Genomic DNA, 25894 nt, shown 5'->3' with positions numbered 1-25894 from the left:
TTACAACTAAATTGGTAAGTATATTTCTATTACAGGCTGTGTTAAATTCAGGACCAGGTATAATGATTATAAAACACACACGAGTAGGCAAATAGAATTATGACACTTAGCAAAGCTTCGCTTTCCAATCCGACATCTCCAGGGCAGATTTTAAGCAAATACAAAGCCAAATGGAAAAAACAGGCAACAAACAAAGGGAGTGCGAGACCTTAACGTGTCCCACAGACCTACTCAAGTCCTTTGACCCCACTAAGCACTCCCACTACTCTGGCAGGACTGCTCCGGGACCAGCCCGCGGCCGCCCTGGTGTCCCCCTCGGTCCTCTCTAGGCTGGTCGCCATGGCGCGATGCCTCGTCCTCCTGGTCGCAGCCTTTCAGTCTCGCGTGGTGGGGACCTGCGGGATCGCCGTGTCCCACTCGGCCGTTTCCCCTTTCAGGATGTCAAGTGGAGAAAACGCTCAAAACTCCCGATCCGGTGCCCAGAACAAACTCTGAACTGACACCCGGGCAGAGCCAAGATGGCAAACCCGGACTGAACGCGTCAACGTCCCTCGCTTCTCCCGGCTCCCGAGCCCCGCCGGCTGTCCTCCCGAGGCCTCGGCAGTCTTACCGGGAGCGCTCCGGGGCCGGCCGGGGGCCGCGGGCGTCCCGGACTACAGATCCCAGAGTGCCTCTGGGACTCCGCGCCCTCCCTCGCCGCTCCCTCCCTCCCTCCGTCCGTCCCCTCCTCCCTCGGCCCTTGTTGTTTTGGCTGGAAGCGCTCCGGCGGAGTTTCAGAGAAAGTCTGGGCAGAAACCAGAGTCGGGCACGAACGTGGGGAAAGGGAGGAAGAGAGACCCGGAGCCCGGGAGGTGGCGGGAGTGGGACCCCGGGCCGCGCCGTTCAGAACCAGCCGCGCGCCCCGGAGTGGGGGAGGCGCGGGGAGGAGCGCGAGGGGACGGGACAGTGGGATTCCTCCCAGGAGCAGAGCCGCCCAGCGCCTCGTTCCTCCGCCGCTCCCCGCCCTCCTCGGCGGCCGTGAGCGCTGACCCACCCTCCAGCCAGACCTGGGACCTCCGCAGCTCCCCGCGACGCCTCGCGCTTCGCCGCCCATTCGGTGGCTCCCTCGGTAGCCCGGGACCTGCCCTGCGTCCCCTGCCCCGAGAAGCTTCACGGCTTCTCTTTTCCTCTCGGCTGCCCAGGCGCCGCGGAGAAGCGACCCACCCTCCCCGGAGGAGAGGGAAGGCGAGGATCGCGCCCGGCGCACCGAAACCGAGAGCGGGCGAACCGGAGTGGGCACCGCATAGGGCGTTGTGTGTGTGTGTGTGTGTGTGTGTGTGTGTGTGTATGTGTAGCGTTGTGTCTGCTTTGGAAAGCGCACTGGGGAGGTCCTGTCCCTAGGGGGCGGAGCGCAGGGGACCCAGGCTCCCGCTCCGTGTCGGGGCAGAGTCCCGCGGAGCACCAGCGCTGCCGAGGCTGCGGGCGGGACGGCGCGCCTGGCGGCAAAGCGGGCGCACTGAAGGAAGGTCGGCCAGTCCTCCGCCCAGCTCGGCCCCGCTCGCTTTCTGCTCACGTCGGCGGACCTGCGGAGGGGAGGCTCGAACGCGCCAAGCCAGCGCTCCGAGGAGCCCCGCAGCCCCGTCGAGGAGAGAGCGAGGTCCTGTTGGCTGCGCGCCCTGCAGGCGCCTGCTGTATCGGGAGCGCGCCCACCGACCCCCAGCTGCCGGCTCGGAACCCGACCAGCGCGCACCATGAGCGGGGGCGAAGTGGTCTGCTCGGGGTGGCTCCGCAAGTCTCCCCCGGAGAAAAAGTTAAAGCGTTATGTAAGTAGAGCTCCGGCCACGCTCCGCGGCCTCGGCGCCCACTCCCCTCCTCGGCCCCCTCGCTGGCTGCTAGGGTTTCTTCGCATCCCGGTCTCTTTGCCCACGGCCCCATTCCAGGCAGGCTCTGCACCCGCTGCTGTTCACTCACGCCCTGGCGTCCACTTGGCCGGGCAACTTTCTTTATCCAGATTACAGACGGCCTGCTCCTCCAGCCCCATAGCCCCAGGGGAGGGCCCAGATCTTCAGCTCACATATCTGCATATTTTTGTTATTCCTTTTAGCAGGGGTGGGGTGTGATGGGGAGATGAGCCTTTTTCTTTGTATCTGCATCTAATTATGATGGTACTGATGGGTACTACTACATTTCCCGCACTAGGTAAGCCGCTGAGATTTTAAAACTAACCGGTCTTCCCTTCGGTCCGCACTCCCTCACTCCAGCCCCTCCGGGTGGGTTGGAGGGAAGCGCGCGATGGCCCTGAAAAATGGACAGTCGAGGCAAGCATCTCAAATGCGCGCACAAGGGAAAGAAAGAAAAATTATTAGGCGTCCTAACGTTTGCATTTTCGCGGTTTTGAATTCAGGGACATTGGAGTTTGGCCCGTGAGCCCTGCTGGTTTGATGCAAGAGGAGGGCGCTGGGGGGAGCCTAGTGGCTGGTTTTTGGGAGGTTTGGACGCCTTGTTAAGCCCCGCAGGAGGGGACAGCTGAAGCCAGCAGGGATTTCTGTGTGTTGTGATTCTTTCCCAGGGCACCAGAATGGCTTAAATGGTATTTGTGTAATTGATACAAGATGTTGATTATGTGTTAAACCGTTTTAGTTGTTAGGAAAAATATTCCTTGAAAGAACCAACCTCACGTAAATGGGGATCTGAGCCCTCTTCAGGAACCTGGGACCTTATTTGCCCCTGCCATCAGTTCTTTTGTGGTTGCTCCTTGAAAAGGAGAAAACTGACACTTTTGCCCTGGCATCTGCAGCAAATATTTTTCTAGTAAATTGCATTTCCAGAAGCAAGATTTTACTCCCTTAAATATAAGTTCATTACCTGTACTAATGGAACCTGTTTCTATTGAAGGATATCTACACCCAATACTGAGCTCTTAGGTTAATCTTATTAGTCACTGTTTGCTTGCATAAAATAGAGTGAAGTGAAATATTTAACTTTAATGACAACTCAGCAGTGAGTTTCTGGTTTATTTTCTGCCAGAATTTGTTATAGACAAGTAATTTCATTGAGGAACTCCATGTTGCACATCATGAAGCTCTCCAGACAATCATTGGATACTTCCAGGTTCTCTTATCTATCAGTTTGTCTGAGTATCCTGGTAAAGATGCTAACTTTAAAATTTTGAGTAAGCAATTGTTTGTGCAGCTCTTAGTTTTAAAGACAATGTATGTGTGAGAGGGGAGCGGCTAGGGAGATAGAGATACTTGTTGAGAAGGCACAGTTGGATCCTTGGGCAACTAAATAACACATTTGCTGAACTAGATAGTGATAATAGATATTTAATGCATTCTTTCACATGGTTTATGGTTCATCCAAAAGGTACTTGAGGCACCAACCATAAGTTTACAAAATACAGTAGGAAAAAAAGCCCTGCCTCTTGAGCATGCAGTTTAATATAATATTAACCAGGAAAAAGATTGTCTTAACGAGAACCAAAAAAAAAAAAAAAAAGGAAAGTCTCAAAATATATACATATATATGTGGGCTGTGTGTGTGTGTGTGTGTTCATATATAATTTGATGATTACAGCAGTTTTGTGAGGTAGGCTTTTTATATGTTTTGCAGCAGAGAAAACGTGGGATTTGAACCCAGATCTGCCTGATTGGGTTATAAAAGGTTAATGAGGCTCATCTAGTTCATTTCAAGTGTGGAGCTCTGACTAGGTCAACTTAAAGGTCCTTTGAGATTATAACTTGCTACGAACCTATGAATAGAAGTTGAGAATGCAGGGAAGAGGTGTGGATCAGATGCACAGTGCTAAGGAAACACATGACCCAGCATTTGCCTTCAAGAAGCTTTAAGAGTCTTTGCCACAAGATAAGCATGTGTGATAAAGTTAACCATGAGTGCATACTGTTTTCTGTGTGTCCAAGTTGAACAGTGTGGATAATTTTATCAATGTTTCAAGGAACAAGCTCAGTATAGTCTGAAATAGTGAAAATATACTTTTTTTTTTTTTTTTTTTGGTTCCAGGGATTGAACCCCGGGGGCGCTTGACCACTGAATCACATCCCTAGTCCATTTTTATTTTTTATTTCGAGACAGGGTCTCAAAAATTGCTCAGGGTATTGCTAAATTGCTGAGGCTGGCTTTGAACTTATTATCCTCTTGCCTCAGCCTCCTGAGCCACTGGGATTGGGTGGCATGTGCCACCATGCCCAGCTGAAACTGTGGAAATACTTGAGCGATACCTACATTGTGTTTCAGCACGCCAGGAATATGCCTAACGGCTGGGATAACCAGGGATTTCTTACTTGGTGGGACACTTCTGTTGTCATTACTCATAGGTGTCCAGGAAGGTGGTCCAGGAAGACAGTGGGGGAGATGGCTATCAGGAGTTAAGGGCTAGGAGGATAATATGGAGTGTAATTGTAAGTTAAACAAGTCTTACCTTAAATTTTATCTGTCAGGTTGGTTGTATAGAAGAGTTCGATATTCTCAAATTATTGATGTTTTGATTTTGGGATCCAGTTCTGGTAGTTTTTGCTAAAGCAGCATTGACCATTGAAGATAGAGACAGATATACCTGCGTTTCCTGTGCTTGATTTCTTTTTATGTCGAATCTTTATTTTCTGGATAAAAAGAAACTTTGTAGGCTACCCAATAGGCAATATCCAAATTGCTGGATAATGGTTTTAATTTTTTTTACTTTTATTTCTGGGGTGCTGGTGATCAAACCCACATGCTGGACAAGTGCTTTGTTGTTGCGCTACAGTCGAAGCCATTGTTAGTGGTTTCTAATGAGCTGGTTCACTGTGAAAAGCTATCTTGGATGCATGGTACTGTAATTATTCAATGAGACTTTAGGGAGTTTGAGCATTATGATTCTGCTGGGAAATATGTTGCCTGTGGGACTTTGACAGTTGTTTCACTGTTTACAATATTTATAAGGTAGTCCAAACACTGATTAAGATGATCGTTTAAAGCTTATGAGTAACAAAAAAAAAATTGTTTTAGGCTTATCTCTAAAGCCATCTCAAATTATGGCCCCCAGTGAATTCCATTTGCAACTCCATGTTTGGTCTGCCCTTTCTGTCACCTCCAGGAGCACTGTTTTCTTCACATAGTAGCTTGCTCATCTTGTATGGAAAGCTTCCTTGGATTTCCTGAAGAGAGTGAAAGTGACATAAGATTAAAAGAAAGTAAGAAAGACTTGAGCATATCTGCCTCTCCCCCATCTTCTCTTTATTTTTTCTGTATTTGCAAACAACCAAGAACCTCTTATATGTATTTCTCTGTGAAGTTTTTAAAGTTTGCTTAAAGTGCAGGTGAAATTTTCCATGCTTTTTTCCTGTTTTGTTACTCCCTTGTTGCTATCTGCATCCTGTGTTATACATTAAACAGCTGCTTTTTTACTTGGTTCAGGGCCTGAGTGGAATTATATACAGTAGGGTTACAGATAAGTAAACTGGTAGTCTGCACTCAACAGTAGTACTTAGTTTTTGTTTTTAATTTTGATTTAAAGTTTTGTAACTGACACATAATAACCATACGTTTTTTTATGGGGTTCAGGGTGATAATTTGATGCATGTATGCAGTATATAATGATCAAATCAGCATAAATAGCATTTTCATATGTTTAAATATTTGTCATTTCTTTCTGTTGGCAACCTTTGAACTCCCCTCTTCTGGTTCTTTATAAAATAAAAAAATAACTGTTGTAAGTATTCAGATTTTTAAAGAGCTGTTGGAAAAAAAAGTAATGTTGAATTTTCATCAGGAGCTGAAATTTAGCTGCAATAAAATGTAAGGCTGTAAACAAAGGATTGCTTCAAGCCAGCTGGCTACCACCATGGCTCTGTGGGAGGAGTTTCCCTGTGGCCCGCCTCCAGCCTGGACACCAAGCTGGGGCTCCTCTATGGCCCATGGCCTGGCTGTCAGCCTTGGGCAGGTGTGCAGTCTCAGCAGGAGAACCTGCTTCTGAGGCTGCAGCAAGGTGTCCTGTTAGCTGACAGCCAGCCTGGGAGCCAGGGCTCAACCAGTTCTTGGGTAGGTAATCTGTACCCAGCTGGAGCTCTGTCTGCTTTGCAGCTGTCAATTAATAGGAGAGTTCTTGTCTGGACTTCGAGAACACAGCCTTGGTTCTGGAAATGGGCCTAGAAACAGAAATAGCCTCTCCCACTGGGTGGGCACCTGACATCTGACATGGAGGAGGGGATGTTTGGCAGATGGAAGCTCAGCATCTATCTCCTTGGTGCAAGGACAGCCGAGGACCTGTGCTAAACATGAGGTCCCTACTCAACAGTGTCACTACAACAAAGAGGACTGAAATGTCTGGAAGCTCCTCCTGTCCTTGTTTTTTAAAAACAAAACAAAACAAAACAAAAACTCATTTATTTATTTATTTTTGATTCCCAGCAGCAACCAACAGATTCTGAAGCTTTTGCTTATAATGATTGAAGGAGCATAACAGTGTGGAAGGAAATTTTTTTCTTGCTATCTTCATGTTGGTAAACATTTAATTCAAATTCCTAATGTTTTCTTTTTACCTTTTCAAGTGTGGCAGGACTATTGTTCCCATTAACAAAGATCTTCAACTAGCAATTACATTAAGCCTTTATAATAGTTAATGATAGTTAATTCTTTTGTTGTGCCTAGGCTTAATGAAAAGTAGAAAACTCTAAATCTAAAACTTACTGAATCCTTAAATTCGGTGGTTGTCTTTTGGGAATTCAAAATCACCATGTGGAAGGTATATCAGTTTGGAGTGTAGTTTTAGAATTCTGCTGGATTTTTAAAATTATTTTTTTCTAAAGATTATTTTTAATAAAATATAATTATGTGGCAAGAATTATCCTTGGTTGTCATCTGAATTGGTTATTTTGGTGCATTTTGCCATACTAAATCTGGTTGTCATCTGAATTGGTTATTTTGGAGCATTTTGCTATACTAAGACGTATGTAAGGAACAAAGTAAAATTTCATATTTTAAAGGCAACATAAAAATATGTAGATCAGGTCTTGATAGCTTACAAAATGAGAAAGCTTAAGAGGTAGTAGATTCAAAACATTCATTAGGTGTCAGCACACCTGATTTTTTTAATAGAGACTGGTGGACCGAAGGGAAATTGAAGTAGGTGGACTGCTACTTTCCTTTAGAAGAATTTTGTTTTAAAAAGTAATTTGAGGGGCTGGGGTTATACCTCAGTGGGAGAGCACTTGCCTAGCGTACTTGAGGCACTGGGTTCCATCCTCAGCACCATATAAAAATAAAATAAAGGTATTGTGTTCACCTACAACTAAAAAATATATTTAAAAATTTTAAAAGTAATTTGAGGCAACTACTGATGCTTTAGGGGGCACATTTTTCTTCTGTGGAAGGAAACTCAGATCATGTGTCAGAACTAGATTCTCCTTGACCTTACGACTTCTCACCTATGTGATCATTAACTGTTCCATTCTCAGTCTCCTTACTTGTACATTTTGGGGAAGAGCAATAGATCTAACAGCCTAAATTTTTCCAGGGGAGCATTCTTCTTTTTAGACATCTCCTTGTCTAAGACAGGTTGGTGCTCTATAGGCTGTATTTTGGGGTAAAAATCTCAGTTTTTGTTCATCTTAAATAGCTTAGCTGAGTGTATTAGAAATTGCTGAAGCAGAATTCTTTGCAGACCGTCTCCAGCATTTGAGCAGAATGTAAATGCTCAGAACACAGGGCCTTTGGCTACTCTGTTCCTGTGCTGGGTACTATCTCTCTGTCTTTCTAGCACCCAGAGTGGTGACTAGCTCAGAATAGAAGTTCAACAAGTATCTGTTGACTGAATAAATAAACAGGTATTTCGGGAGCTTTTGTAATGTGCCCTGTGTGGAATGCAGTGAAGGGACAGGATTACTCCCTGCCCTTAAGGAGTTTCTAATCTATTTGTGAAGACAAGCTGTAAAGACATGAACATTTAAATCATTTTACAAGAGATGCGTTATGGGGCCATATATGATATGATTAATTGCCAAATGAGGCATAAGGATTATAATTGCCTAAGAGTTCAGAGTGAGAAGAGAGCTGGCAGGAGAAGACTTCACAAATTCTGTTCTTGGAAGAACTGAGGTGCTAGCTACCTAAGAGCAAAAGCAAAATCATGAGGAAAGGCTGGTTTTAAAGGAAGAGGGCATCCTAGTGAAGAGAAGTGCTCTGAACCCTTTAGTTCCATGCATGGAGTTTGGACGGTCTGCTGGAACTCAATTTTGAAAAGCTTTTGTTTCTGCCTGACCTAATGCTCTTGGTGGACCCCTAAACCACAAGTGCATTTTCTGCATCAGCCTAGAAACAAAGAGAGCCACCTATTTGGTCACCTAGACTTATTAAGATTCCAAGGGACATGTGTTATTTAAGATTTCTTTATGTCTGTTTTAAGTGAAATAATGCATTCTGGCAAGCATTTAGTTTACAACAGAGAGGGAGCATGTTCTGGTGGGAGGAAGAATAAAAGAGCCTTTGATTCATTTGCTTCTGAGTTCCAGCAGGAGGGCCTGCGCTGCCTTGGGCTAGTGTCTTATTTTGGACTTTGGAAGCCATCTTAGCCCAGCTGTGTGAGTGCCAGGCTGTGTTGGAGGGAAGAGAATAATGCCATTGGATCCCATTAAACCCCTTCTGACTGTTGATGGAGGGCTTTCTCTCATTACACATTCCTCACATTAACATGGTGGCTAATTTCCACCAAGTTAGAGCTCCATCTGAATTTGCCATTTGAACTTGGATTGAAGTCACAACATTTCTGGGACTCCTTTTATCTCAGTCTGTCTGTGGACTGAGGACGGGGAAAAACGTATCAAGTCACAAGTGTCATTATTCTCTCCTCTTGGACCACCGTACAAATAAAATTAGCATTCTTCTTTAGATTACTCTGGAGAAAAGCGGCTCATTGTCCTGTGGATTTCCACATGTATTAAATAAGTAGCCTCTTCCACTGCCAACCTGATGGCTGCAGGAGGCTTACTGAATTGTAGGTGGCAATTTAGGCCTGTAGAGTTGCTGGCAAGTCATTTTAGGAACTGGAAGTTTTTGCCCATTCAGACTTGTATGTGTGAGCACCTTAAATATACAACAGTGCCGTCACTGGAAGAGTCTTATGTTTTAAACAATTCTTTAATTTATCCAGAGCAAAAATCTCCCCATTTGAAAAGTTGTCATTGCCAAGTGCATAGAAAGTATATAACGTAATAGGCTTTTGACCCTCTTACAGCTTGCTTTATAAAAAGGAGTTAAGACTGTGCACCGTAAGGCATATTTTGTTGTTATCTCTGTTACATTAGCTCTTGAAGCATTCTGATTACAAGTTGTAGCTGCCAAGCCCTGTCCTGCAGTATTATCTGGAGCAAAAATTTTCCATGTGGCTGTTTTTACAGAGCTGCCATATGTAGAAGGTGTAAGTTGTAAAGGAGCAGAACTTCAAATGTGAGTTTTCTTTTTTTTTTTTTTTGCCATTTAATTGTTCTTTCCTTACTTCTTTGTGTATGTTTCAGAAATGTTTATCATATTTCTAAACTGAGTTTTCTTTCATTTTTACGTACTAGAAAGAATGCCAAATTTACCAAGAGGTTTTTTTTTTCTTTCTCCCAGCTTTTTACTTTGAATTCATACTTGGCCTAAAGTAATTTCCTAAGTTGTGTTCTTAAAAAAAAACAATGTCCTAAAAGGGAAAAAAAAAAAAACCCAAAAAACAAATGGCTGCATTGTTATATGAATTAAAAACAATATACTGAAAGTCCAAACATTTCTTTTCAATGTAAAAAAATCTTGGGTCTTTTATTTTTTTTTAAGGAAGAAAAATACCAAGCTTTGCTTTAGCTATCCCGTTCATTGTTTTTCCTTTCCCCTTTTTATTTATTTTCTTTTGTTTTTCGTGTAGTTTGAACTTTTTAAAAATAGTTTTGAACACTTTTCTTTAAGAACACTACCCATGGAATAAAACCTATAGAAGTTCCATTTTACATTTTAAGAGAAAAGTGAGAGAAGGCCTTCCCATGGTCTAAAGAGCAAATCCAATGTCACACAGTACCAGCTTTTGTAATTTACTTTCACGATGCCTGGTTAGATTTAGTTTATCATCATTGCCTAGAAATATTTAGCTGTTATGCATAAAATAAGCAGGGAAATGTAATTTTAGTCAGGAGGTCTGTTTTTCTGTGCAGGCTGGTAACATCAAGAGAACACTGAAAACCCAGCCTGTTTTTGTTGTAGTGTTTATTGTTGTGTTTAATGCACTGGTTTGCTATGGAATTGTATCTGCTAATTTTTTCAAATGAGAGAAAAACAAAGCATTCCGTCCACTGTTCCCTGCCCTCTTGGTTTTATTTGTGTCACTGTTGTGTGGTAATGAAGATTAGGAATGATGATATTCCACTTAGCATGTAGGTTGTTTTTCTCTCCTGAAATGCAGTTTTTAGTTACTACTGTATTGGGAAATGTGGTTAGGCCACTTTATGACTGGCAGAACTCCTCCCTGAGATGACTACCTGATTAAAGAATTAAACGCCTGGTGTGATTTCTCAGCTCTGATCCATAGCACATTCCCATAAGTGTCTTGGCCAAAGTTGTGGTGGCCAGAATCAAAGCGTTTCTGGCTCAAGGGATGACCTCTTGATTCTTCTAGAGAAGTGCTTTAATCTTTGACTTTTGAAGAGAAACACTTGGTAAAATGCTACCTTCCATGTTTTGAATTCCAGTGGTGTTAGGTAGAGCTTGGTGAGGGAGGTATTATTTGAAGCCCCTACCCTCTGGCAGAGTTATAATTGACCCAGCGTTATATAGGAGTATTTGTACTTTGCAAATTCTCCCTGACAGTTTCATATTTGAATGTTTGAAGTGTTGAGAAAAGGTAGAAGGGAAACACTGCCCTAGTAAGAATGTAAAATATTTGGTCAGGTAATTGGTTTCGTTAGTGATGCTGTTACATAAAACCAAGGTCTTCAAAGTCATTTTCACTAGGTATTTAGGTCATATGTCTCTAAAGAAAAGGCACACAACTAAACTGGTACTATTGAACACTATTATTTTTTTTTCTTTTTCCATAAGCAATCAAATAGTTGGGAGTCAAATTTATCATCAGTGTGCAAGGTTTCGAACAGGAAAAGCAAGCCTAATATGTTTCTAGATGATTTTCAAAATGACCCACGGTGTACACAGTAGAAGGTCCAAACACATGAACAGTTTACCCCAAAATTACGACTTCATTTGTCATTCTTTGGTGTTCGTAACAGGATATACTTTCCAAAGGACAGAAATGGCATTTGTACTTTACCTAAAGTATACAGTGTGGCACATTACACAGTCTTTCAAGCAGCATGACCAAATCATTGTAGAATGTTGAGCCAAAAGTTATAAATCATCTTGTCCAGTGTTCTTCAATATTTTCTAATCCATCCTCCTCCTCTCCTATGTTGTTGGAGTGCTCTTTGGCTTTTCATCCAGTCTTGCTTTCTATGATTTGCATTAGAAAAACAATAGCTTTATTAAATATCCCCTTTTCCCAGTTGCACACATCTCTCTCTCTACTTGTCCAGAAGAGTCCAGCCTCCTCCTTTTACAGGGAATGAAAATTAGCCTCAGGGAAACTAATTGATTTGTCCAAGGTCATTGGACTTAACCAGCTGCTTGGTCAGAGTCAGATCTCTCACCTCTCAGGGCAAGTCCTTTTAGTCACTGAGTGAGTGCCCGCTGTGAATAAGACCATGGGAAGAATTTTTAAAAAAAGAGGACCAGGAGGACACTGCCTCACCTTAAAGAGTGATTATGCTATCAGGGAAATGGGATATGCTCATTCTGTAAATTGTATTAGGACAAGCTGTAGAAGAATTCCACAAAGACATTTCATCAGACCTTAAAGGATGGATTTCATTTTCAAAGATGGGTCTGGAGTGAGATCCAATTTCCATTTCTTTTCTTCCTTTCTTTCTTCTTTTTTTGGTGCTGCGATTGAACCCAGGGCCTTGTGCATGCAAGGCAAGCACTCTACCAACTGAGCTATATCCCCAGCCCAATTTCCATTTCTCCCTTTCCTAGTTTTTATGAGTTGGTTGTGTAGATGTGGCTGTCCCTTTTCCTCACCTGCCACTCATTTCATAATAGAATACAGTCTGGGTCCTTTTCCCATCATTCTTATCTGAGCATTTCCCATTAACTTCCCCTAGTGATCTCCTTGTTGCCAAATCTTGTGGACATATTTGAATTCTTATTTTTCATGGAGCTCTTGAGGACATTGATGGAGATGATCAACCCCTCTTCACAAATCTGGTGCCTTACTCTTGCCTCCTTACACCAGCTGGTTTGGTTTCCTTAAGCATTGGAGTTTCTAAGGGTTCCAGTTCTAGTGCTGATCAGTCCCTGTCCTCTCCCATCTGGCTCTTCATCCATTAAGAGATTGTGAATTCCTTAGAGAATTTGATAAATCCCAGGGCTCTCAGTTTCTATAATAATTCTTGCGAACTTAGAAACATTATCATAACCTTTCATGCATTCTGACCTTAAGGTTCAACTTGTATTTTAGTGCCCCTTGAAATGCCCCTGAATTATATTCTGATAATTTGAATTCTCTCAGTTCATTTCTCATTCCAGATCTATGGATCTAATTGCTTAGATGCCCAACAGAGACTCAGCTTGCCCACAGAAGGTCTTTTCATCCGCTCCCCTGACCAGGTCCTCTTGCTGTTCCCTCTCAATGAAGAGCACCACCATACTTTGGTGACTTGAGTTGGCAGGTTTCCTTTCACTGCACACCTCTGACCAAACCCTTGTCCGTATTACATCCCCAGTGTCTTTTGACTATTGGCCCCTTTACTGCCTGAACTACCATTGCTTTTCTTCCAGACTGCTGGAATAGCCATGGGTCTGCATCCATTCTTGGGACCCTGCAAACTCTCTCTTCATTGAGGCAGCTAGGAGGACAAATCTGATAATGCCATTTCCCAGTTTGAAGCCTTTCTGCTGCATTCCTTTGCTTTTGGGAATGCCTGAGCCTCTTCTCTTGGCTTCACCAGGCATCAGCACCATCCTGGAGTGTCAGTCACCACCTTCTCTGCTCAGACTGCACTTCAGCAGTCTAGAGTGGCCCCAAGATCTGTCACTTCAGGCCTTTGCAAATGCTGAATTCTCAGTCTAGAGTGGCCCCAAGATCTGTCACGCCAGACCTTTGCAAATGCTCTTGTCTCTTCTAGGAATCTGTGGCCCTCTAAGAATCTGCTTATTTTCCTCCCTCTGGGGCCTCCCTGGGATTCCACCACCACTGTCACAGAATATAATGGAGGGTCTGTTCTCTCCTCCTGCGATGCTCTGCAGCAGAGCACCTGCCACTTGATTATATTTGTTATTGACTTGCTCATTTCTCCTTAGCTGGTGGGGCCTCATTATGACTTTTGTGATTCCCCAGGTACTTTTGCTTTCTTGGGCCCTTCTTCCTCCATTAGAAAAATTAAAAATTTTATTTTACAGCTGTGCCCATATAACAATAAGTGGATTCTGAGCTGGACTTGTTATACATTTATTATCATTATGTTCATTTTAAATTATCATTTTAAGGGAAATTAATATTAAAACACATTTTTGTGCTTCCCTTCAAGTACCATGTGCCCTGGCTTTGTGTCTTTTCCGACTGATGAGGCTATTGGCTTTGCTAAGTGGAGAGAAGTACTTTGGAGATGAAGTTGATGAGTGTATGTCAACTGATCGACTGGGGCTAGGAAAGGGAAGGAGACCACTCAGTTATTTTGTTCTGTGTTACTTCTGCCATGGTCTAGGTAGCTCACTAAAGTAATTTGAAGATTTTGTAGTTTAATCCATAGAAATAGAGCGATATACTTAAAAGGGATTTATATATACATGACCAAAAATCATGAGAGTTTTATGATGTCAAAAATATGTTCCATGAGCTGTGCTACCAGTATGTCCACTTCTTCCTATGTTTCTCTGCAGAGCAGTGGCCTTTGGTAGGGGCAGGAGGTGATTTCTGCCTCTTCTAAGGGATGCTTGGTCATGTCTGGAGATATTTTTGGTTGACCCAGCTGGAGGAAGGAATGCTTCTGGGGTCCAGTGGGATATACTGAATGAAGGATACTACTGAACATCCTGTGTCGCACAGGACAGCCCCACAGCAAAGAACCGTCGGGTCCAAAATATCACAGTCAAGAAACCCATAGGCAGAGCATTCGTGTTATCTAATTAGTTGATTTTCCAGTGTTTCCACTAAAAACCATGATCCAGATCAAGGACTGTCTTGTTGCTCTAGAATCAAACACTTATTTTTCTGACTTTAGGAATTTTAAGTCGTGGGGATGGCTGAGTTTTTGAACACCAGAGGTTGTGAAGAGGGTATGTAATAGGCTCTCTCTCCAAAGATCTGCTGCTCTTCTCATCATTACCACAATCCTTCCTTGCCATTGCTCCCCTAGCTATTGTTGTCTGGTGCTGGGGAGGGGGGGGCTGCTGAGTCATTTATTCATGCTTTTTATTACCTCTTGGCTGGAATATCACCATTCATTGTTCATAAGCCGCCCAGCTTGTTTACTTTTTATAAATTACATGTAATCAAGTCCTCTTGCCAGTCTGGCTACTATAATTGGCAGTAGCCACAGAGCCAGGCTGACGAGGCTGTATTTATGCTGATGTCTCACATTTGGTTCATCTTCAACTCTCCAAGCTTTCTTGCCTCTTCCATCTGTATTTCAAAAGAAGGTGAAGAGAGAACCGCCACTGTGCCTCTCCTGTCTGATGATCTGAAAACTTATTTACAGCTTGGGAGAGTCCTTGTGTTTTGGTTTGGGAAAAGTCAAAGGTTTAGGGAAGTGGTCCTCTAACTTGAGTGTGCAGAACATCAGCAGGGTCACGTTTAAAGTGAAGCTGCTTCTTCACTTTTGTTTTCTTCTGCATCGGATGATTTAGCAAGTCTAGGTAGGGGTTCAGGAACCTGCATTTTCTAGCATGAATCCCTCACTGATTCTGATGAGGGTGGTCCTCAGATTACACTGGGGGAAATCCTGAGTTGCCCTTACAGGGAAAAACAGAGAAAAGAAAATTCAGAAGAAGTAAATATTTATAAAGAGTGGAATGAAAAAGCAAGAATCAAAATTCAGAAAGTTAACTTTGCCCTCTCCTCTGTGCGAGGAGGGAAATATACCATAATGCTTGAGAAAGGTTGTCAGGCTCTTAGCCTTTCCTGGCAATGATTAACATCAAACTGTCCCCCAAAGAGGATGACAAAAGGAACAGTTTTTAGAAAGGTTGGACTTTGAGAAAGTACCCAAGCATCACTGAGACACTCAAAAGACATGATGAAATCCAAGAAGGTATTAAATAGGTATCGATTTAAAAAAGAAGGTGCGTTCTGAACCAAGAGCTTGTGACTGACTTAAAGATGAAGAGGAGAGATGAAGGAGGATTAGTTCTCCACCAGAAGTTCTGGTTATTCTGGTTATTGGATCTGAAAACATGTTATTAAGAGTCCAGATTTCCTGGAATAGTTCGAAATCCAGATATCCTTTCCCAGAGTAACTTCCTGGCTTGTTCTGATTTTTGGTTAGTTTTGAGATGTGGTTGATTGGTAGAGGAGTACCATAGTGGTTCTCCTTAACTTAAAAAGTTAAGTTCTCTTGTTTTTCAACTCTCAGTGATTGTGTATGTGTGTTTAATCTAAAGCCCACGCTAGAGAAAGAGAGCAAGAGAGACAGACAAACAGATGGACAAGACTCTATTTTAGAAAAATCAGTCAAGAAATAGACCATGTGGGACTGGTTATTTAGTCCTGGCAGAGAAATAAAATAATGGAATTTATTTCTCATTATATTCATTGTGTTTCTGGAAAGTGCTCTCGCACATGTGTTCTCTCTCTGGCCCCTGCTTCTCGCTCTCTCTCTTTTTTTAGATATAATATTTCTTTTAGGGAAACTTTATTATTCTATTCAGTTACCTTGCAGAGAGATCTTGACCAAAAAAAAAAAAAAATAGGAGTTCATTACAAAATGGTGGGTGGTGTTAGCCTCTCTTAATTATAGATCTCTCCTTACTCCAACCATCTCTGCATTGAAATGTTCTCTTTTCCTTAAAACCCCTGCTGGACGCCTGGCTCCTACTTAGGACACTTTACCGCTGGGGAGCCAGGTTGACTGGCTTGCTGGTCCTCCCCACTTCCTCTTGCTGCCCTTCAGGCTCCCTTACTTCTTCCTCATTTATTTGCTCAAGAACATTCCGGCCGCTTAGGTACCCTGCCCATCTGCCCACAGATCTTTTAGACTCTTCATATCTGCTTTGTCAGTGTTGAGGATCATTATTGTCATTACATGAAGTGTCCGCCACACCCTCTCATTGCTCTGACAGTCCAGGTTAGTTTGGTTAGTAGATCACTTTGCTCCTGAAGAGAATAGAAGGGTTGTCGCTGTGCGCTGGTGTAGATCCACAGCTGGCCTCTGCCATTTACCCTGGTGACCGAGGAGAGGTGGCGTGGGTGGCTTGGACCCTGCACGAGGGATTGAGGACTGAGCGCAGAACGAGGTCTGTTTTCTCCAGGTGACCTTTCTCCCTTGCTCTCTTGTGTATTTTAAACCTTACACTTGGTAGATCTCTTTCTTATGAGACTTGTGATATTCCTAAATTTTTTTTTCAGATTTTTTTTTTCCTGGAATCTGTCTAATCGTATATTGTTCAGCTTAGTGATTGATATTACCAGTGAATATTGGTATTTGTTAAAAACAAGTTTAAGTGTTATTAAGGAGAAGTGTACCATTAAATCATCATCCAGCTGCAACACTAAAACAAGACTGCTTGTAAATTGTCGGGAAGTTTTCTTGTCTGGGTTTAACATATAAAAAAGGGTTATTAAATATTAGGTAAGCAGATTTATTACCCTTTCCAAGTTACTAATGGGGAGTGTTTCTTTGGTAATTCAGTATAGCTCCTATACTAAGTTTATCATTGAACTGTAATATACATATTTAGTCTTAGTATTCTAATATTTACTTATTTCTGAATAGCAAATGTACATAGATTGACTTATATTTCATAGTGTATTGGGCCTTGATTTCTTTGTTTCAGGCCCCAATTTTTAATATTTCTAATATACTTAAATCTTTAATGTCTATCTACTTATTTCAGTGATTTTTAAGCAACTCATAGGTACTCTTTCCCCCTTTTTTTTAAGCAGAGGTGTTTTTTGCTCTCATTTGGAAAATTAGTTCTATGTTGAGAAACTCTTGCTCTTACTAAGGGAAACTGAAACACAGTTATTGAAATATTTTTCATCCTTCAACTAAATATTGATCTTGCAAACATTCCTGCTTGTTTTTACATTGAATTGCTTGTGTTTTGAAACCCTGTTATTTCCAAAGCAGAATACATGTTCTTAACTGTGAGATGTTTCTTGAAACTCTTAAGGGAGAAGAAAATGACTCAAGGAAATAAAAGGTCAGTTTTTCTTGCAGTATTAATAGGAGAAAAAAGGGCTGGGGTTGTGGCTCAGTGGTAGAGTGCTTGTCTCACATGCTTCAGGCACTGGGTTCCATCCTCAGCATCACATAAATAAATAAAATAAATGTATTGTGCCCATCTACAACTTAAAAAAGAAAAAAAGTCTTTTAAAAAAAATAAGAGAAAAAAAATTGTAGTGTATTTTCTAATCTTAATGAGAATAATGAGGCCTGTAGGGAATGTAAACCTAAGGAATCCTGAGTCCCAAGACCAGTTGGTTCCAGAAGGATGGAGCAGCTCCAGTGCCCAGCCAGAGCTATCCCCTCATCTCCCACAGGGTTGCTGTGATTCTGAGCCAAATCCTTGCCCAATTTGCAGGAGCGTTTTAGGTGCACCTCAGAGCAGTGGCAATATCATAAATTCCTCCCAATTTGCCTTTCTCTTTTATTTTTCTTTTCAATTGTGGTTTAATAGCAAAAACAAGAAAGCAACCACATAACATGAAATTGACCATCTTAACCATTTTTCAGCCGCAGCCCTCCCTTGCTGGGTACAGTCCCAGAAAGTGGCACCTTCAGAAGGGAAGGGGCTTTCTCCAGCCGGCCAGGAAGGCATGCACCTCACCCAGGTCTGCTCTCTGGCAGTAGTAGGAAGTTAATTATGTGGGATTTGCTCACCTGATCCACACAGATGATCTTCCTTGAGTGTACATTTGGAAATCCCACACCCCTTTCTGCCCGAGGAAAAATTCTTTCCTGGTCCTTGATTCAGTGTTCTGTTTAATCTTGAGCATATGAGAATGAGTCACCGTGGGTAAGTGTGTAATCCGTTTATACCTTCCTTCCAACTCCCCTTTAATTTTTTAGATTTAAGATGCTAGATCCTGATTTCTTGCATGGGGTCTGGTGATTGGGGGACTAATGTAGGGCCTGGGAGGTGTTGATGTTTTTGGAATCAGTGCTTTCTGTTATGCTGCAAATGACACTTCATGGCCTGGGTTCTGAAATTCAGACTATGTGTGGAATGTCTGTGTGGAAAAAGAAACGAGCAACTGCTTTTTTGGGAAAGCCAAGGAGAGAGGAGTGAAAATTTTGAGATAGTAGGATTTTTGTGAGGGATATATTGAGATTTTTAGAATATGTACAAGCCAAAGATGAGCAACCCCTCACTCTGATTTCCTTTGTCCACAAAAGACATACTTGATACTTGGGCTAAATAGATGTTGTTGAATCTGTGTAGTGACTGATAAAATACGTGAGTTCTGCTTTTGATTTCTGTTATCTTTAACTGTGCGGTGTATAACTGCTACTTCCCATCTCTTCAGTTTTGTGGAATGAAAAATATTTCACTGGGAAATGATTTTAGAATAGAGCACAGTACTTGATAAGGGTCTTGGAATCTTCAGAACACTTTCAAAGACTGTAAATCATTAATGCTTGTTTTGATACCAATAGAGGAATGAATATGTGAGTGGGAGTGATTTGAACATCAAAATGAAAACCTGGGTCCATTTTTAAATGCTACATACATTTGAGCAAAGCCATTCTCCCTAAATGCTTATTTTAAATTGGCAGTTGTTCAGCCAGCCGTCAGTAATCTCACTCAGCAAGTGTTTGGCACGCCTGTTTTAACCTGCACAGGTTCAGTTCACACGAAGAAAGGGAGGGTGGGGTCACCGTGGTACCAGCCCCCACGTTAGCCTCATTAACATATTTTGAATAACTGTATTTGAATGTTTGCCAGCTAAGCTCAGCTTTTTGGCAGCCTGCCAAAAAAGCAGTGGGAATTTCTGATAGGAGTGGAGGGATTTGAGCCTGTAATGTTTATTATACCTTTTCTTCTTGGAAGAGATTTTTTTTTTTTTTTGGTTATTGTTGTCCCAGGTTTATAGAAAATATTACAGCATAGCAGAAAGATCCAGATGGCACCATGTGGTTTTTGAAATGTATCCTGGCACTAGGCTGAGTGACCTGCAATTGGGAAAGCCTGCCCAAAGCTTCAAGGTTTCCTTAGGGTCAGGATCTCCTTCAGTGAACTCCTGATCCAGGACTGAGACCTCAGGAGGAGAATTATTAGAAGATGCTAGTTAGGATATTTCCTATAACTCTAGTTAGGATATTTCCCTTAACTCTTACAATAAAACAACCTTGTTGGTTTGGTTGTTTTTTTTTTTTAATTAATTTTTTTTTAATTTTGCAGAGATTTGGGGTCTTTCTGCCTCCTTTGTATACATTTTTTAAATATATAAAATAATTTTTAAGATATTTACTTAAAATGTATATAAAGGAAATTTCTGTACATAAAATATACAAATATATACCTAAATGATCTATACTGCTTGAATCAAACACCCTTTCTGGGGAAGGAGTCCCCCAAGCTCTTTCTGGGAGTCCAGCTGGGAAACCTCCTCTGCAGGCCTATCATGGGAACCTGGATCCATGGACCAGGACAGACAGAGTGCAGACAGGATACAGCCGTACTTCTTCCTAGTGGAGGCCCTGATCATAAACATTGCTAGTTTTGTGGCCTGGGATCTTTATCTGTCCAGAGATAATTTTTGGACTTGTCATTGGCAGATAGTTGCCAAAACCACAATTTTAGGTTCTAAAACTAGATAGGGGAGGAGTTAGTTGAAAGGAAGGCTCTCAGTCATTTTGTATCTACAGGGTTTTAAAGGTAATAAGGCCAGGTAGCAAATGCTTGATCCTTTGGTTTTCATTTTGGAAGACAGGTTAGGGGAGTGCCAATCACCAGACAGCTTCTTGAAAAACTATTCACATGGATTTTTTTTTTTCCTGTTTACCTATTGTGGTGAAGGGTGGGTAGGATGATAGTATCATGGGTGGCATTTGAATCTATACCATAGTGTGGTAGCTTCCATAGTTAGCATCAGTTTGTAACCCTGCCTCAAGTGTACTCCTTGGGATGAAAAGATACAGCCTGAAATTCCAACTCTCACCTGCCTGTCAAAGGTTGTGAAATAATATATTAAATGTGCATTTAACAGAATTGACAAAAGAGGGTCCCCTCACCCTTTTAGGGCATTTATTTTTTCCTTTCTTTGTTCAAAGGCGGTTCATAAGACATTTTTAAGTTACAAAACACAAAATGACAAACTTGATCATTACTATTTTTTAACACTACTTTTTATAAACTAGAACCCAGGAGAAGACTGGCACAGTAAACCAAGCCCAACATTTTTAATAGATATTTTAATGAGCCACATATATTTATATGTCAGTGGTGTTGGTGTATAATAAGCTTTTAAATTTCTAAGTTGAAGTTATTAAATGTCAGCTCTCTTTTGTTGAGCTGCCATGATTTCCTTTTTAATTTTGTCAGTATTGTGTGATTCATATGTTTACATGATCAGCATCTAGTCTTAACTAATTGTATAAACACCGCTCTGATTAACTTTTTTAAAAAGTTGATTCATAACAGACCATTTAAAAGAACTTAGAGGCCATTGTAATCTTCGTGAGGAAATGTGAATCAATTATCATTTCAGTATTTTTCCTTTTCTGTTATAAAATGTTTCCTATGTCATTCGTAGAGCTTGTCTTTTGTGTCAGTTGTATTATAGGAATACTTGAGAACGGTACTAGCTTCACTATTTACTGTGTCTTCAGCATTCATGAAGGTGGTAGATAGAAAATCTACTTTTCAAACAAGTACATTCACGAAACTAAAACAGTTGATTCAGGTCGTAAAGCAACACTAGTGAAACTTGAACCCTGGCTCTGGGCTCAGATTTAAGCTGACAGCATGTGTGGGAGAAGAAGATACTAATTACTGATAATCTCTTTAGCATTTGTTCCTATTATCAGGCCTAAGTATGAGTTATTCAGTAGGTTCACCAGATTAAAAAAAAATACTCAATGAAATTTAAATACTCTTGTGTCCCTTTTAATTATTTTCGGTGACTTCCTAGTTGGTATTTGCAGGGACACAGAACTTTTCTGTTAGCTTTTGAATTATCTGCGTTTCATTATGAAGCACTGTAAGGAGACCAGGGCGTGCAGGGGCTGCCTTCAGGTGTGGTGCTGAGGTTACTCTCTGAGCCATCGTCCCAACTCGTCCTGCTCGCAGCTTCTCCTGGCTCCCTGGCTTATTTACATATTGTATAATCCAGACTGGCCTGTCCCGTTTGGTAGGTTTCTTATAAACTGCAGAGCAAAGTAAATGTGTGATAACATTTTAAATGGTATTAGAAGTTAAACAGTCCTTGAATGACGTACCAAAGGGCCCCACTTGGCAGGTGCCCTGGCACTGCCTCCTTTGGGGCTGTTTCCCTTTTCTCTGAGTGACAGGAAATAAGTGGAAAACTATAGTAACACCTGGGCAGATGAATGCCGCGTGCAGCGTCTGATACTGAAAATGTCCCATACTAAAAGTAGATGTTAATGACTGTGCCCATTAATGGGCTCTGTCCATAGGCACAGCCAACATACAAAACCCATAGAACCATGTTCATCTGTCTGGGCCCACTATGAAAGCAGTGAAGGCTGGTCACGTCCTGCTGCCCTCCTCCCTCAGTGTGTAATGACAAGGGAATATTTGGTGACCATGCTAATGACTGCATGGGACTGTTCCCCAGTTGTAGGGTGATTGGGTTTCCAAAAGCATGCCTTCGTCTATTAAACTTGTCTCCTACGGAGTGTCCTGTCCTCTGCAGGGACATCAGCCTTGGGCATTTCCTTCTCCTGGCTGTTTATTATTGGTTCAGCCAGAGATGCAGTGGTGGCTGTGGAAGTCTTTCCTGGATACCTCTCTTCTTCATGTTGGGCCTCTCAGGTTGGCAGGGGTTTCTGATGCCAACGGTGTTAGACCAGTCATGGTGAAGAGCTCTCCTGCCTTGTGCTCTGTGGACTCCCTGTCTGCCCCAGTCCCAAGGCTGCCTGGCTCAGAGTCAGAGGAGCCCTAACTCAGAAAATACCCTGTTCACAGCAGCCTACTTTTTCCCCATGAGTCACTCTTGGTTTGAAATACACTAAAAGAGCCTCTTATTTCTGTAGGTCAGACAGGTTGCAGCTTGCTTGACTTTTTAGCATCTTTGGTTTCTAATGATTTTACAGAGCACAAGAGGAAATGGCTAAATCTATATGGCCTCGTGCAAGTGATCTAACTGTGTAAATCCTGGCTTAAAAACAGAAGATTCCTTTGTCGGTTCAACACTCTTTGTTCTGCTCTGAAATAACCAGGGAGAACAATCATGTATAGATCATGCCAGTTTTTTAAAAAATCAGAATTCAGGAATTGGAAAGGTTTTTAGTTTACATTCTTATGACTATGAATTTTGTTTTAAGTTTGTTTTTATTGTTGGATATCAAAACTACTTTTTTCTGTTGTAATGTTTTATTTTTTTTAACTAAAGATTAAAGTACGGGTAATCGTAGAATTACCATCTTTTCAGTGGTTAACTGTTAGAGGGCAAAATGGCAAAAAAAAAAAAATTAGACTTACGATAAGGAATTTTACTTGGGCATTTTAAAAATAGTGACAACAACAACACCAAAAAAAAAAAAAAAAAATAGTGAAGGAAAAACTGGCAAAAGAAACTCTTTTTCCTGTAAGTTCCCTTTTCCCAAACCTTTGCCCTCATGCTAAAAAAAGTTTTCTTATGAGTTGCTTTTTCTCAGAATTCTGCTTACTGTTAATAAGATTTTTTTTTTCATTGGCCAGAGTTTTGTTTTTCATGTGACTTATGTAGCAATTTGGGTCTTAACTGAAAAGATTTCTGACAAAGTACATAATGATTGTTGGGACTTAATTAAAAAGAAAACTTAACATGACTTCTGATAATATACGACATCTGGAAGAAACTGAATGCATTTTCTGAGGTGACTGAAGTTAGATGACACTAGAAAAAATATCAGTTCTAATGAAAGGTAAAGCCTGAGAGCTTATTTCCAGCTTCACAAGTTACATTTTTCAATTCCTAAATGATCTCAGCCCCAAGGATATATATATATTTTTTTAAGATTTCTTGGTCCAACTAACACAAGATGATGTTCTTGACCGAGTCCACTTAAAGGGATGGATGACAACCCTCTTTCAAGCAGAGAGATAAAAATTCAAGGCTTTTTTGTTGTTGTTGTTGTTTGTTTGTTTTTTGTAGGGACAATCAGAAACAATCAGAAACCTTCCAATACCCAAGGAAGTAACTGGATTCTTTTAAAGGGGAGCACTGCTGCATCCATTGTCTGATCAACCAAAGTAAAGTACATTTTAGAGTTTTGCTATTTGAACACCGTGGCGATGTATTCATCCTCATTCTTTTTAAAGAGTTATTTCAGAAATACCAATATCGTCGTGCTCAGTGGCTTACTGAATCTCTGACTTCCTGGGAAGATTTCAGTGTGCTTGTTTACTCTGTAAATCTCGCAGTGGACTTTGACCAAAAGCCATAAACTGTTACCTGACTTGGCGTTATCAGTCAGGATTCGTGGTTGTAGGCAACAGAAACTCTGGCTAGTTTAATCAGAAAAGGAGTTTATTCAGTATACTAGGTAGCTCCTCATCTCTCTGGGAAAGGTGAAAATCTATCTTGGAAGCTTGTCAACTGGGAACAATGTTGCTGGACCGGTCCAGGGAATATACCACAACTGCATTATGGGATGAACATAGGCCCTCACATCTTACCTTGCCAACACCAGTGACACAGGACACTGAACACCAGCTGAACACAGTTGCCTCTGGAAACTGGATTCTCTGCCCCAACCTCTGACCCAGGTTTCTGTCAAGACCTTGCTGCTTTTAACTACTTGAGATTGAAAAATCTGGGATGGATTTGTTTGGTAGATCTAGTGGTACCTGACACAGTGCCTGCACCTGCTAGCAAGGGTGGCTAAGAAAGCAGTTCTGTGGAATTTTTAACTTTTTTAGTATTGGGATAATTATTTTTCAAACACACAAAGAGGGAATTGAACCTCATAGAATCACGTCATTCCACTATATGTGGCATATTGGACGTAGAGATAGAATAAAAAATTAGAAAAAGAGCATCTTACAATATATGATATAAAATGTCTGTTCATGATAGCAATGAGAAAAAAATGTTATGATAGAGAGTCAGTACTTTCTCAGTGTTCTCATAACAGCAGCATCTACTGATACAGCAGAGGGGATGCTCTGTTTACCAAACAGCTGTTATTTGCTGGATTTTTGTTGTTGCTATTGTTTTCTTTTAATAAATATACCCATCTTGAAAACTATATATTATTGTCCTGATTTTTATAGATAAAGAAACTGATGCGAGAGTAGCTTCCCCACATGACACAACTAGAATATGGTGTCACTGAGATTCAGCCCATGTGTGTCTGTTTCAGAAACCTGTGTTCTTTCTATCATACCAGGTTCCGCCTCACAGAAGTCTTATGAAAGAGCACTGATGACCTCCCTGGTTTAAACTAGAAACTTTTCTGAGTGCTTCTGTGTCGTGTCCCTTAGTAACCCATTGCTTGCCATTTATCACGAGTTTTGAGTCCCTGCTAAGCCCAGGAAGTTGACTTGGGGCCAGCACTGTACACTCTGGAATTATAGAATGGAAGAGACACCCGGTGCTTTGGTCATCAGTGAGGTTGCCTGGGAAGAGTTTGTGGTTCAAGACATGATAAGACCTACAGAATACTAGTTTGGGGTTCAAGTCAGAAAGGGAGGAACCAGCAAAATATTGAGTGTTTTTTACTACTTGGTAGAAGGAGAACCAGAAAAGAAACCTGTTAAGGAGAGCTGCAAAGCATCGTTGAAGAGGGGAGGTGTGGATGGGAGCCAGGTGCTCTGAGAAGGTGGTTGACAGGTCATTGGAGGGGACTGGCCAAGCAGGAAGTTGGGTAGCCTTGTGCAATTCTAAATTGTGTTCTCTGGCTTTTCTCCTGCTCTACATCTGCCAAGAGGTTCAGTGATAGAAATCCCACACTATTCTGGGTTCCTATACTCAGTGGACACCTGCTATTTTGTGTTTAAACTTTGAGTTCTTTTTTCATGTAACTTTTAATTCCCTTTTTGTGGTGCTTTGGTTTTGGTCTTTGGGCCACACCTCTGTCGTGAGCCATTTAGATGAATCAGGGTGTTTCCTGTACCCTATTCTAGAGTCACATCTGTGCGTTAGAGGCCACCATCCCTCAAGAATAACAGATCTGTTATTTTATATCTGCCCACATGGAAACCAGTCTGCCACTTTCCTTCCTACGCACGCGGCCTTGTGAAATCTTCCGACCATTTATGTTATTTGTTTGTCTTTTTTTGCAAATCAGAAGAGCCTAATGTTACCTTAAAGCGTCATTGTAATTAAACTTCAGAAAGGTAGCTATTTACAGTTTGCTAATTCCTCCCTTTGAGAAAACTTCTTTGGGCATAAAGACAGGCAGTTTGTCCCTCTTGGGTTCAGCTAATAAGTGTAGGGGGCAGATTCGCACCTACACACTGATCATGTATGAACTTTTTTTTTTTCATGTCATTATTCATTAAACAATGCTATTTG

General features: G+C 41.7%; 2 protein-coding genes across 8 annotated transcripts in view; both read left to right on the top strand.

The window, feature by feature from the left end:
• Positions 1 to 305: 305 nt before the first annotated feature.
• Positions 306 to 1021, top strand: LOC308654235 (uncharacterized protein; the record flags this gene model as incomplete). Its single annotated transcript, XM_081303418.1, has 2 exons — positions 306 to 438; positions 611 to 1021. Exons 1-2 carry the CDS (start codon positions 340 to 342, stop codon positions 1019 to 1021), a joined length of 510 nt encoding a protein of 169 aa, XP_081159544.1. The 5' UTR covers positions 306 to 339.
• A 649-nt stretch (positions 1022 to 1670) lies between these two features.
• GAB1 (GRB2 associated binding protein 1) overlaps positions 1671 to 25894 on the top strand; it is a 117277-nt gene continuing 93053 nt past the window's right edge. For 6 of the 7 annotated variants that reach the window (XM_081303411.1, XM_081303409.1, XM_081303410.1 and 3 more), the window contains exon 1: positions 1671 to 1802. In XM_081303411.1, coding sequence (XP_081159537.1) covers positions 1731 to 1802 — 72 coding nt within the window. In that variant the 5' untranslated portion in view covers positions 1671 to 1730. Of the gene's footprint in view, positions 1803 to 2134; positions 2179 to 25894 lie in introns of those variants that run through there. The other variant, XM_081303413.1, reaches the window with a different exon arrangement.

Source organism: Spermophilus citellus (assembly GCF_964194105.1).
Source record: "Spermophilus citellus genome assembly, chromosome: 8".
In the NCBI taxonomy this organism is placed as follows: domain Eukaryota; kingdom Metazoa; phylum Chordata; class Mammalia; order Rodentia; family Sciuridae; genus Spermophilus; species Spermophilus citellus.
Note: the sequence above shows the minus strand (reverse complement) of the source record. Positions and strands in the feature narration are given on the sequence as shown.